The 12,929-nt window shown below is 36.9% G+C and overlaps 1 protein-coding gene across 1 annotated transcript in view; it reads left to right on the forward strand.

Moving 5' to 3' along the window:
- Nucleotides 1-679: 679 nt before the first annotated feature.
- Nucleotides 680-12,929, forward strand: part of Polr2A (RNA polymerase II subunit RpII215) — a 364,959-nt gene continuing 352,709 nt past the window's right edge. Inside the window, exon 1 of the mRNA XM_067137935.2 lies at nucleotides 680-817. Coding sequence (XP_066994036.1) covers nucleotides 740-817 — 78 coding nt within the window. The 5' untranslated portion in view covers nucleotides 680-739. The remainder of the gene's footprint in view (nucleotides 818-12,929) is intronic.

Genomic DNA, 12,929 nt, shown 5'->3' on the forward strand with positions numbered 1-12,929 from the left:
ATCAAGTGAGCCTTTTGAACATGTGGATTAATAGTCGGTTGTAGTCAAGCATTAGCCTACTGCGAGGAACAAACCCAAACCAAGTACATATGCAACAGATCGATTCTAACCTCCATTTGTATCAGCTGACTAATGAACTAATGACCTTTGAATAAGTGAAAGCTATCTTTCTGAAAAGGATATTAGATATTTCTAAGATCTCCATCTAGACTAGCTTATGAGTTAGCTCAGGAGTCTTTTCTTATCGAGGATCTTAGATATCTTTCTGTACCATCGACACCTTAAGCCACTGCTCACCTAAATCTGATGTTGAGCAAAAGGGAAGAAATCTGGCCGGAGTTTTACGTGACGGATGCCTTAACAAGTAGAGACTGGATGGGCCCAAATAAGAAGGTGCGCAGTGCTATCAACATGCTGGCTGTACACTGATTTCATCATAAGCTATGTGTAAAAGAGATATATCATGAACCAAGCGACAAATGCGTGTGCAAATTATGTGGGAATATATGTGAACGATACCACTTCAATAAGTGTAGCAAAAGAGAAAAGATCTTACATGTATATAGTAAAGAGTAGAACAATTTATATTTGACCATTTGCTGCAATAAATCTTTATTTTTATCAAGATGGCCGTGGTTAAACTATGGTATCGTCGTCGAGCAGGCATTAGGAGAGGATCGAGACGGCGGTGGTGCGTTGGGACCTGGTGTAATTTCAACTTTCAGTTTAGTTCAGCAAGATGGCGACGTCAGATTCCAAGGCTCCGCTTCGCACTGTGAAGCGGGTGCAATTTGGAATCTTGTCTCCAGATGAAATTGTAAGTTGATGTAAAGCAATATTTCATTAGTAATTATTGTTTTCTTTCTATAAATAAAGGAAGTTTATACGGCATAAATATAGTTTTTTACTGTGTGACCGTCAACTGTCATCCATTAGAAGACATAGTAGCTTATAGTTTTACCGAATAGTCTTCGGAATCATTTGGTATTTTAATAAAATAGGCAGATATTGGGAATGTTATTGATTTTTATTGCAAACAACAGAGGGAATCTGCCACCTTGGGGACTACCCTAAATGCAGATCAGTGGTGGCTGAACGATGACCACCCAGTTCATATCTTGGCACTTATCTTGTTTTATAAGAATTCTCGGTTTTCTTTAAAACTAGCAGTCTCATTATTATATTTGGTTAGGCTTTATTCTGGGTCCACTAATATACTGTGAAGTAGTGTTGTGCAATACTGTGGTGTAAAACCTCTTTAAAATTGGACAACTGAAGACTAATATTGATTTCAGGTTATTGTGTAAACAAACAAATTTCGTGAGATGGACTTGTTACCATTCTGGATAGTTGTTCTGAGATAATTTGATGTCATCGGATTGAATCCTGAGTAGTGGAAAAAATACTACTTTGACAATTTGATGGGTGGTTAGGATTGACAGTTGCCAAGTCACCTATTTGTTGCACAATTTTATGTCCTGGGTACTGTAGAAGTGTTATTTCCTGTTTGATGGCACACCACACAGACGATTTGAGGAATTGTCAAAGTGTGTTCTAACTCACATTGAATATGACTGAAAAGCCTACAATATTATTTATAAATTATTAAATGAATATTTATTTAGACAATATTGCGTACTGTCCCTCGTAAGAGTACTAATGGGATTTGAATCGGTTGGATGTTTCTTTCACACAAAGTCTATTAGAGCTGTAACTCTTCGTGCAGTGTATGAAACAGCTGTTTCATTAGATGGTTAGTGCGAGGCATAGAATGTCATACACGAGAAGGAAGTATTACACTCTCGACATCTGTCAGTCAGTAACGTCATATCACAACGAATTGAATGTCCTTGTAGGTTTACTTTGTGTATCTTTGATATTAGCCCACTTGGTTAGAAGTTAAACTCAATCAATCAATACTGATCTGCATTTAGGGCAGTCGCCCAGGTGGCAGATTCCCTATCTGTTGCTTTCCTAGCCATTTCCTAAATGATTTCAAAGAAATTGGAAATTTATTGAACATCTCCCTTGGTAAGTTATTCCAATCCTTAACTCCCCTTCCTATAAATGAATATTTGCCCCAGTTTGTCCTCTTGAATTCCAACTTTATCTTCATATCGTGATCTTTCCTACTTTTATAAATGCCATTCAAACCTATTCGTCTACTAATGTCATTCCACGCCATCTCTCCGCTGACAGCACGGAACATACCACTTAGTCGAGCAGCTCTTCTTCTTCCACTCAATTCTTCCCAACCCAAACACTGCAACATTTTTGTAACGCTACTCTTTTGTCGGAAATCACCCAGAACAAACCGAGCTGCTTTTCTTTGGATTTTTTCCAGTTCTTGAATCAGGTAATCCTGGTGAGGGTCCCATACACTGGAATCATACTCTAGTTGGGGTCTTACCAGAGACTTATATGCACTCTCCTTTACATCCTTACTACGACCCCTAAACACCCTCATAACCATGTGTAGAGATCTGTACCCTTTATTTACAATCCAATTTATGTGATTACCCCAGTGAAGATCTTTCCTTATATTAACACATAGATACTTACAATGATCCCCAAAAGGAACTTTCACCCCATCAACGCAGTAATTAAAACTGAGAGGACTTTTCCTATTTGTGAAACTCACAACCTGACTTTTAGCCCCGTTTATCAACATACCATTGCCTGCTGTCCATCTCACAACATTTTCGAGGTCACGTTGCAGTTGCTCACAATCTTGTAACTTATTTATCACTCTATAGAGAATAACATCATCCGCAAAAAGCCTTACCTCCGATTCCACTCCTTTACTCATATCATTTATATATATAAGAAAACATAAAGGTCCGATAACACTGCCCTGAGGAACTCCCCTCTCAACTATTACAGGGTCAGACAAAGCTTCACCTACTCTAACTCTCTGAGATCTATTTTCTAGAAATACAGCAACCCATTCAGTCACTCTTTTGTCTAGTCCAATTGCACTCATTTTTGCCAGTAGTCTCCCATGATCCACCCTATCAAATGCTTTAGACATGTCAATCGCGATACAGTCCATTTGACCTCCAGAATCCAAGATATCTGCTATATCTTGCTGGAATCCTACAAGTTGAGCTTCAGTGGAATAACCTTTCCTAAAACCGAATTGCCTTCTATCGAACCAGTTATTAATTTCACAAACATGTCTTAATATAATCAGAAAGAATGCCTTCCCAAAGCTTACATACAATGCATGTCAAACTTACTGGCCTGTAATTTTCAGCTTTATGTCTATCACCCTTTCCTTTATACACAGGGGCTACTATAGCAACTCTCCATTCATCTGGTATAGCTCCTTCGACCAAACAATAATCAAATAAGTACGGTACTTCAGATATGGTACTACATTCCAACCCATTGTCTTTAGTATATCCCCAGAAATCTGATCAATTCCAGCCGCTTTTCTAGTTTTCAACTTTTGTATCTTATTGTAAATGTCATTGTTATCATATGTAAATTTTATTACTTCTTTGGCCTTAGTCTCTTCCTCTATCTCGACATTATCCTTGTAACCAACAATCTTTACATACTGCTGACTGAATACTTCTGCCTTTTGAAGATCCTCACATACACACTCTCCTTGTTCATTAATTATTCCTGGAATGTCCTTCTTGGAACCTGTTTCTGCCTTAAAATACCTATACATACCCTTCCATTTTTCACTAAAATTTGTATGACTGCCAATTATGCTTGCCATAATGTTATCCTTAGCTGCCTTCTTTGCTAGATTCAATTTTCTAGTAAGTTCCTTCAATTTCTCCTTACTTCCAAAGCCATTTCTAACTCTATTTCTTTCCAGTATGCACCTCCTTCTTAGTCTCTTTATTTCTCTGTTATAATAAGGTGGGTCTTTACCATTCCTTACCACCCTTAAAGGTAGAAATCTGTTTTCGCATTCCTCAACAATTTCTTAAACCCATCCCAGAGTCTGTTTACATTTTTATTTACCGTTTTCCACCGATCATAGTTACTTTTTAGAAACTGCGTCATGCCTGCTTTATCAGCCATATGGTACTGCCTAACAGTCCTACTTTTAAGACCTTCCTTTCTATCACATTTATTTTTAACTACCACAAAAACAGCTTCATGATCACTAATACCATCTATTACTTCAGTTTCCCTATAGAGCTCATCTGGTTTTATCAGCACCACATCCAGGATATTTTTCCCTCTGGTTGGTTCCATCACTTTCTGAATCAGCTGTCCTTCCCATATTAACTTATTTGCCATTTATTGGTCATGCTTCCTGTCGTTCGCATTTCCTTCCAAATTGACATCTGGCAAATTCAGATCTTCCGCTACAATCACATTTCTTTCCATGTCGTTTCCCACATAGCTGACTATCCTATCAAATAATTCCGAATCCGCGTCAGTGCTACCCTTTCCCGATCTGTACACTCCAAATATATCAAGTTGCCTATTATCTTTAGAAATGAGCCTTACACCTAGAATTTCATGTGTCTCATCTTTAACTTTTTCGTAGCTTACAAATTCTTCTTTCACCAGAATGAACACTCCCCCTCCCACCCTTCCTATTCTATCTCTACGATACACACTCCAGTGCCGTGAGAAAATTTCTGCATCCATTATATCATTTCTCAGCCATGATTCAACTCCTATTACAATATCTGGTAAATATATATCTATTAAATTACTTAATTCTATTCCTTTCTTTACAATACTTCTACAGTTCAGCACTAACAATTTTATGTCATCCCTACTTGATTTCCAGTTCCCTCTTCCCTTATCACCGCTCCCTAGGCCATCTCGTTTCCCTGAATGTACCTCCCTATTACCCTTCCAAACAAATTTCCTAACTTATACGTACCACTGCGGTTTAAATGAAGGCCATCCGAGCGCAGATCCCTATCTCCTACCCACCCATTAGGATCTAGAAATTTCACTCTCAGTTTCCCACATACCCACTCCATAGTCTCATTTAAATCCCCAATCACCCTCCAGTCAGTATCCCTCCTACACAGTATTCCACTAATAACAATCTCCGCTTTCTTAAACTTTACCCGTGCTGCATTTACCAGATCCCACACATCTCCAACTATGTTGGTACTTATATCAGCTTGCCTTACGTTGTTGGTACCAACGTGAAACACTACCACCTTCTCCTTCCCCTCCTCCCTCTCTTCTACTTTCCTCAACATCTGCCTCAACCTAATTCCTGGATAACATTCTACCCTGGTTCCCTTTCCTCCACACACTTTCCCCACGTGTCTAACGATGGAATCCCCCATGACCAGAGCCTCAACCCTACCCACCTCATTTGATCCCCTCCCCTCCTGGTCAGCCCTATCTTTCCTGATAGCTGCAGAAGCTACTTCCTCCTCCCTTTTCTCCTTCCCATGACCCTGTTCCACCTGTCTTTTCCTATCCTCTACTCTACATTTCCCTTTCCTACCTTTTCCCTTCCTCCTACTTCCATTCATCTCAGCAACAGTTCCCTGTCCCTCATCTTCCCTCTGTTGTTCTACCTGGAGTGACTCGTACCGATTTCGCACAGACACCTGTCCTGAATTCTGATCCTGAATAGAGCCCTTGGCCTGCAATCTCCTTCCCCTTAGAACATTAGACCACCTGTCTTCTACAACTCCTCCCTTTCCTTCCCCTCCCTCTTGTACACCTACTGTAACCTGTACATTGTTTGAGGGAGTCCTATCTTCCTTCCTGTCTTCTGTGAGAATCCTAATTATCTCCCTCAAACTTTCCAACTCCTCCCTCATACCCCTCAATGCCTCACCACACCCACAATAAGTACACTCGCGCTCCTTAGCCATTCTTTACGGGGGAAAAATTATAAATTAAAAAAATTAAGTAACTTATTTGCAAAAAAAATAAATGAACGGATGGATATATTGTCTGGGATAGTACACAACAATAAGGTAATTAATATACGACTACACTAAAATACTACTTAGTCGTGCTCTATTTTTTTATCCTACAACCCCTAACAGGATAAAAACTGCTGTTAATTACTGAATATCGAAAGTAATACACAAGAACTACACAATTCCAAACTGCAATTAAGCCTATCCTAATTTCAACAATATTTTAGTAAGAGTTTCTACGGATACCTCTATTACACCAGTACTACACAAATATTTTACAATAATAAAATAAGCACACTGAATTCTAATAGGATATTACTCGTATACTACTGTACAGTACACTACAGTAATTTTTAAACTACTTTTAGACGTATCCTAATTACGATACCGGTACCGTACCGTATGTCACTACTAAGTACAACAGAAATGAAATTTGCAAGAACTACTGTACTCAAAGATTACCAACGAAGCTAAATGCTTAGGCAAATTATTATTAGTATTAGGGTCTAATAGATACACACGAAAGATAACACACGAATATAGTAGGCAAGATACGGCACTATCTAAATGTACCGTACTGTATCTATACTACAATGTATCTACACTACACTATACTGCGTTTGGTTAAATGCTTAAGTATCAAAAGGATTGCCGTACACGAAGAAAAACACGAATATAACTGGCAAGATACTATCTAATATATTATACCTTATCTTCACTACAATTCTACTGAAATGTGGTTATGTGATTATTACAGCTGGTGGATTACTATTATTTTCCCTACTCCATGGGACGGAGAAAAAGAAAAGTGTCCTTAATTAGGTCTACTGAAAAATACGAGGTTATCTACAATAATTTGTCAAGTATTTCTGTCAAAACTACTACTACTATTACTCCCGGGACTTGAACTGCAATTACTGGGATATATGAACTTTATTATTATTAGCTAACCGCTCATAAATACTGAAAGATCGAGGGAGCGAAATATAAATTACGGATACTAACTACCTACTCAGAAGTACAAATGAATGGAATACAAGGTCAGCTGATTTTTATTTATATTTACTTGACTACACTACACCCTTTGTTCACGACTGTAGCCAACTCCTTTCTGGCTGTGGTATGTTACAGGCATCTTCTGGAGTTGTGTGATGTGTCTTCACTTTTGAAAGCCACAAAGCCTTCTGATTCCAGTTCTTTACTCATGTCTTATATACAGTATAAGATCCAGTAATACTCTGAAACCGAAACTAATATCGCTAAACAAATCCCGATTGATAAACAGAATGACGTACGTTATGAAGTAAAAAAGGAACTCCCGACTTTGATTAATGAGATAACATCTAATAACCACAATGTCTCGAAACAAATTCTAAACCGGAAATCCAAATCCATAACAACAACGTAGTAATTACAAAAGCAGATAAGGGCAACACCTTAGTAATAATGAACAAACAAGATTACATCAATAAAACTGAAACTTTTTTTCAGACAATACCTATACCTTAATTAACAAAGATCCAAGAAACAAAATACAGCATAACTTAAAGAACCTTCTTAAAAATTTTAACTTCATTTTAAATGATCAAGATTATCAGAAATTAACTGTAATGAACCCAAAATTACGTACAGTCAGATCACTGCCCAAAATTCATAAAAAGGATGTCCCCATTCGGCCTATAATTAATAGTATAAATAGTCCTACCCGTCATCTGGAATACTAGCCGATATATACTTAGATAATCTCGAACATAGTAAGATTATTAATAACATCAACGGACTCTTTCTTTGGCATCACTATGTTGACGATACCATAGCTATCATTGATAAACAAATCAACAACAGCGATAACGTACTATCATTTCTCAACAACTTAGATAATAATATTAAATTCACAAAAGAAGATGAGTTCAATAACTCTTTGAACTTCTTAGACATCAAAATCACACGAGCATTGAACAAATTCAACTTCCAAATATACAGAAAACCCACCTTTTCTCCAACAACCATAAAAAAATGATTCTTTACATCCCAACTCACATAAAAAAGCCACTTATCACAGTTTAATATATAGAGCATTAAAGATCCCTATGTCCTCTATTAATTTAAAGAAAGAATTACTATTCATTAAGGAAATAGCTAAATTCAATGGATTTAACACGAGTATGATTAATAAAATCATTAATAAAACCAAACTGAAACTAGCTACAAATTTAACTCCATTGAAACCCTTCAAACCAAAATACGCTAAATTCACGTTCACTAACCATAGTATTTATCCGATAACCAATTCATTAATGAAGCACGAAATAAAAATAGCTTACACAACAAAAAACACTAATCGTAATTTATTCTTTCATCACAACTCTATTAACATCACAGACAATAGTTACTCTGGATCAGGAATATACATGAAATGCTCTACATGTAATTTTTCTTATGTTGGCCAAACTGGCCGCAGCTTCTCCACCAGATACTCCGAGCATTACAATGCCCAAAGACACAACAAATTCTCCGCAATGGCCAACCACATGAGGGACACAGGGCATAAATTCACCACAATAGAACAAGACCTCCATATCCTAAAAGGAGTCGATAAAAGTAAACTCATGACAGAATATGAAAACTTATTTATTTTCCTCTACCAACATTTTAAGAACCTAAATGACACTATTGATTAAAAAAGCCCCTTGTATGAACAGATCCTTATTTTATTATGAGAATCAACTCCCCTCACCAGCATATTCTTAAAAATCTTCAACCTCACATCAGTTAGCGTTCCCACCTCCTCTACAGCTAATATAGCCCCCTCCCTTCCCCCCACCGCTAGTACCTCTAATTCAAATACAACCAATAAACTCATAGCCACGCCCACCGTAACATTGCTCCCTCCAATGGCCTTACACCGATACAACACGCGCAGTAATACACTCTCTTCCTTCCCTCCCACCAATAGCAGCCCCCTCTCCAAATACTACAAACAAGCCAATAGTTACGTCAACGCAAACAGATCCCCCTCCAACACAAACCTTCAGCTATAACACACGTAGCAAGAAGTCTACTGTTGCAAATACTTCTAACTCATAACGTTACAAGTTATCTTTGTCACCGTCAAATGGTAAGTGCACACGATTCTACTTCAATATTTTCAAACATCTTTTCATACGATTAACTCTACGTTTCTTACTTCCTTTTACAGATTCCACTATTATATGCCTTTTCAACTAGAATATCTACAAACTCACAACTTGCAACATTTGAGCATTACTTCAAATTTTGAGATGGTCGATAGAGATCCTATTTGAAACTGTTCAACTTTCTATTCTACAACTTCATATCCTCAGCGTGTTCTACAACTTCACCATATGCCTCTGACTTTCGTCTTATATCTTCAAGATTATGATTAACTTCGGATCTCTCGACCAACCTTTGACTTTTATTCTCTCTTCTTTACTTTGATTATATACGATTTTTCGCCATTGTCTAATTATAACCGCCAGACTATCAACTTTATTTTTATGCAATCTTACTACTTGTTGTATAACAATCTGTTGTTTTATCCATTGCACTTATTTTAGCAGCCTTCTAATGTTAATTTTGTCAATACTTCTACCATTATATCTCATCACTTTGTATTTTTTAAACTATCATTGTTATTTTTAATGTTATTTTATAACAAATCTCCTCAAGATTTTAAAATTCATTTCATTATTACATGTTATTTAAACGCTTATTTTTAATTTAAGGTTAAGACTATGGCTGATGATGCCTTCAGGGAAGGCGAAACATTTACCACTATTAGTTAACAAATTTATGTAAATCATCCCAGACTAGACTTTTTATTGATTAGGTGGTCTAATAAATAACTTACTGTTATTATTTCAATCAAATATCATCAATACGGACCAAAAATGATATTTATTACATGTAATACAATAGTATGGTTAAACGTGCCAAGTCTCCCGCTCCAGATTTTTCATCGTTCCTCCCGATCTCCTGATTTTCAGAGCAATATCCGTAATTTTCGTATTATTTTAAACTCCTGCGGATTTCCTCGTTCTGTCGATGTATGGCTGGTCGATAGTAGCTCTAATAATGATACCAGATGGCAGTACGGGGCACGGTGGCCAGTCATGTGCTGCTCTTTAGTCTATAATACATTCTCTTTGCAAGCGAGTAACATTCTCTTGGAGTAACCTAACCTCAGAAGTAGCACACCATAGTCGTTCTACCCAGGGCAAACCTGCAGAAGTGCTCGTGTTGTGCCTTAATATTTGTTTTGGCCAAAATGTCAAAAAATAAATATGATGCAGTGTTTAAAGGTGCTTATAGAGAAGAGTTCCCGTGTTTGAGAGAATCCAGAAAGGGACCAACATTCGCATTCTGTACTATATGTACTGTAGGTGTTTTCAGTTGCACATGGCGGGAAATGCGATATACTCAAGCATATGCAAACGAAAAGACATAAGGAGAGTGTCCAGTGTGTAGAAAGAAACCAGAAACTGAACTTTTCATGTAAAAACCAAGATGAAAATCCTGTGACAAATGCCAAGGCGTTATTTACGTCATTTATAGTAGAACATAACCTGCCTGTAAATTGTGCCGATCACGCCGGACCTTTGTTTCGCAAAAAATATTTCCTGATTCAGAAATCGCTAAACGATATGGGTGTGCTAGTACGAAAACAGCGGCTATCATTACAGAAATGTGCATGGAAGAAAGGGTGAAAATTGTATCACATTTGCAGATGAATGCATTTGCTGTTGCTACTGATGGTAGCAATAAGAGCGACTTTAAGATACTGTATATCCCATTCTTGTAACATTTTTTAGGCCTGAATTCAATGAAATTCAGAGTTGTCTACTCTCTGTGCCTAATTTAGAAGGGGATGCTACTGGAGCTAACATTGCCAATCTTTTGCTCTCAGCTTTTCGGGAATTCTGCATTCCATTAAAAAAACTGCCTAGCTGTTGGTGCTGATAATGCTCCAGTAATGGTAGGATTAAAGAATGGTGTGGCAAGATGTTAGAAGCGGGAAAATAGTAACATAATCATCGTAGGCTGCTCTTGTCACCTAATTAATCTTGCTGCCGAGAAGGGTGCGGCGTGTTTGCCCGTAAATGTAGATGAAAGTATAATTTATATATTTTATTATCTGGAAAGGAGTGCAAAGAGGAAAGAAAAGTTAAGAGAATTTCAGACTTTACACAACACAGAGATCAAGAAAATCCTGAAGCCTGTGCCTACTCGATGGTCATCACTAAGAAGGTGTTTAGATAGGATTTTGCTTCAGTGGGACCCTTCGGTTACATTATTCAGGAGCGAAATTGTGAGTAAGGATTGTCAGATGGAAACTTTGAAGACTTACAAAATTCCTAAGCACAGTTTAAGTGCAGATATGTCCTGTTTGTCTGAAAACGTTAAGGATTGTCATAACATTTCACCTCACTCCTCAGTTAAAAGGAAAACCCAGTCATCAGTTTCACTAAAAAGAAAATGAAAATACTTATGACATTAAGAGCATGAATTGTCACGGGAAGAACGACTTTTCATGTTCCTTTCATCAAATTTACATAAATCTTTTTGCCTTTTTTTCTCAAATTTTATGGATATCTTTGAGAATCCAAACATAGCTCTTCAGTCAAGTATGCCGCACATCCACTTATTGAGGTCAGTTTTGGAATGTGATGGCAGTGTTTGTGAAACCAGGCGTTAAGTAAACTCTTTCAAGATTAAAATTATTGTGTCCACCTTTTCAATACAAATATATATATATTGTTAGTGGTTAGTTACTTGTAACTTAATAGCCAGCCAGGCAAATTATTGTTTAAACAGATATTTGAATCTTAAATTGGTACCAAAATTTCCAAAACCCACGCAGAGGAAGGGTTTAACCAATACGAATAGAATTCAGTACAAGGTCAACGAGATTTGGATAAGAAATTAAATTAAAGCAGCCTACAAAAAGAAAGCCATCTTAAATTTACAATTATATAAGGTTCATTTTTTTTTGGCCCAAATGTTGTCTCCGTTGGAATGGAATTCATTCCAACTACATGTGGACTACTAATTGAATATTGCATTAGAAAGGAAGCAAGCAACACTCAATAAAAAACTCTCCCAATTAATACAATCTTAGATATGATCTCCCACACATAACAAGGTTTCACAGAGGCCAGCACCCCCAGATGTTAACACATCCACAGTAGTCAATTTGACAAACGTTCAGTTTTCTCAGGAAGAAATTGGGATATTGGATAAGGGCCTATAATTGGCCTAGCCGAAATAAAACAACCGACATCAATACAGTAGCAGAGGTAGAAACCGGTATTTCAAAACTCCCCATTGAGATTCAAAACGATGTTAGATACGAAGTAAAAAAGAAATTACCTAAACTGGCCCAAGAGTTAAATGTTAATTTTGATTTCAGTCATAGAAAACAGATTCAGAAATTAAAAACAAAAAAAGATGACAACATTGTTACAAAGGCAGATAAAGGAGGTTCCACAGTCTTACTAGAAAAACAGTTTTACACTAAAAAAAACAGAAGAATTTTTTTAATGATATAAGTTATTTGATAGTTAACAAAGATCTCACTGTAAGAATTCAGCGAAATTTAAAAACTTTAGTAAAAAGTTCTAATTTTCTTTTCAACGAACAAGAGCAACAAAGGCTTTTCAACATGAATCCCAGTATCCCTACTGCCAGAGCTTTACCTAAGATTCATAAGGACACCCCAATGCGTCCCATTATAAATTGCAGGAATAGCCCTATTCAGTATGTTATATATTTTTATGTTAATTATGTATTTCACTGGTTAAGTGTAAGACAGGGACACGTGTCCCTAACTTTGCCAGTTAAAATAAATCATGTCTATCTATCTACCTATAAAGTATCAAAATTCATTCATAGGTTTTTTTTTTTTAAAAGAAAATATTATATTTTCAACAATAATAAAAACCTACAGCCTGTTTTCCAGTCAATGACCGGGTCAGGGATGTAATGAATGAAGCAGATATAGGCTATTAGTACGATGGGGTCGCCACTCCCAAAGTG

The sequence above is a fragment of the Anabrus simplex genome, chromosome 1, assembly GCF_040414725.1.
Source record: "Anabrus simplex isolate iqAnaSimp1 chromosome 1, ASM4041472v1, whole genome shotgun sequence".
NCBI classification, from domain to species: domain Eukaryota; kingdom Metazoa; phylum Arthropoda; class Insecta; order Orthoptera; family Tettigoniidae; genus Anabrus; species Anabrus simplex.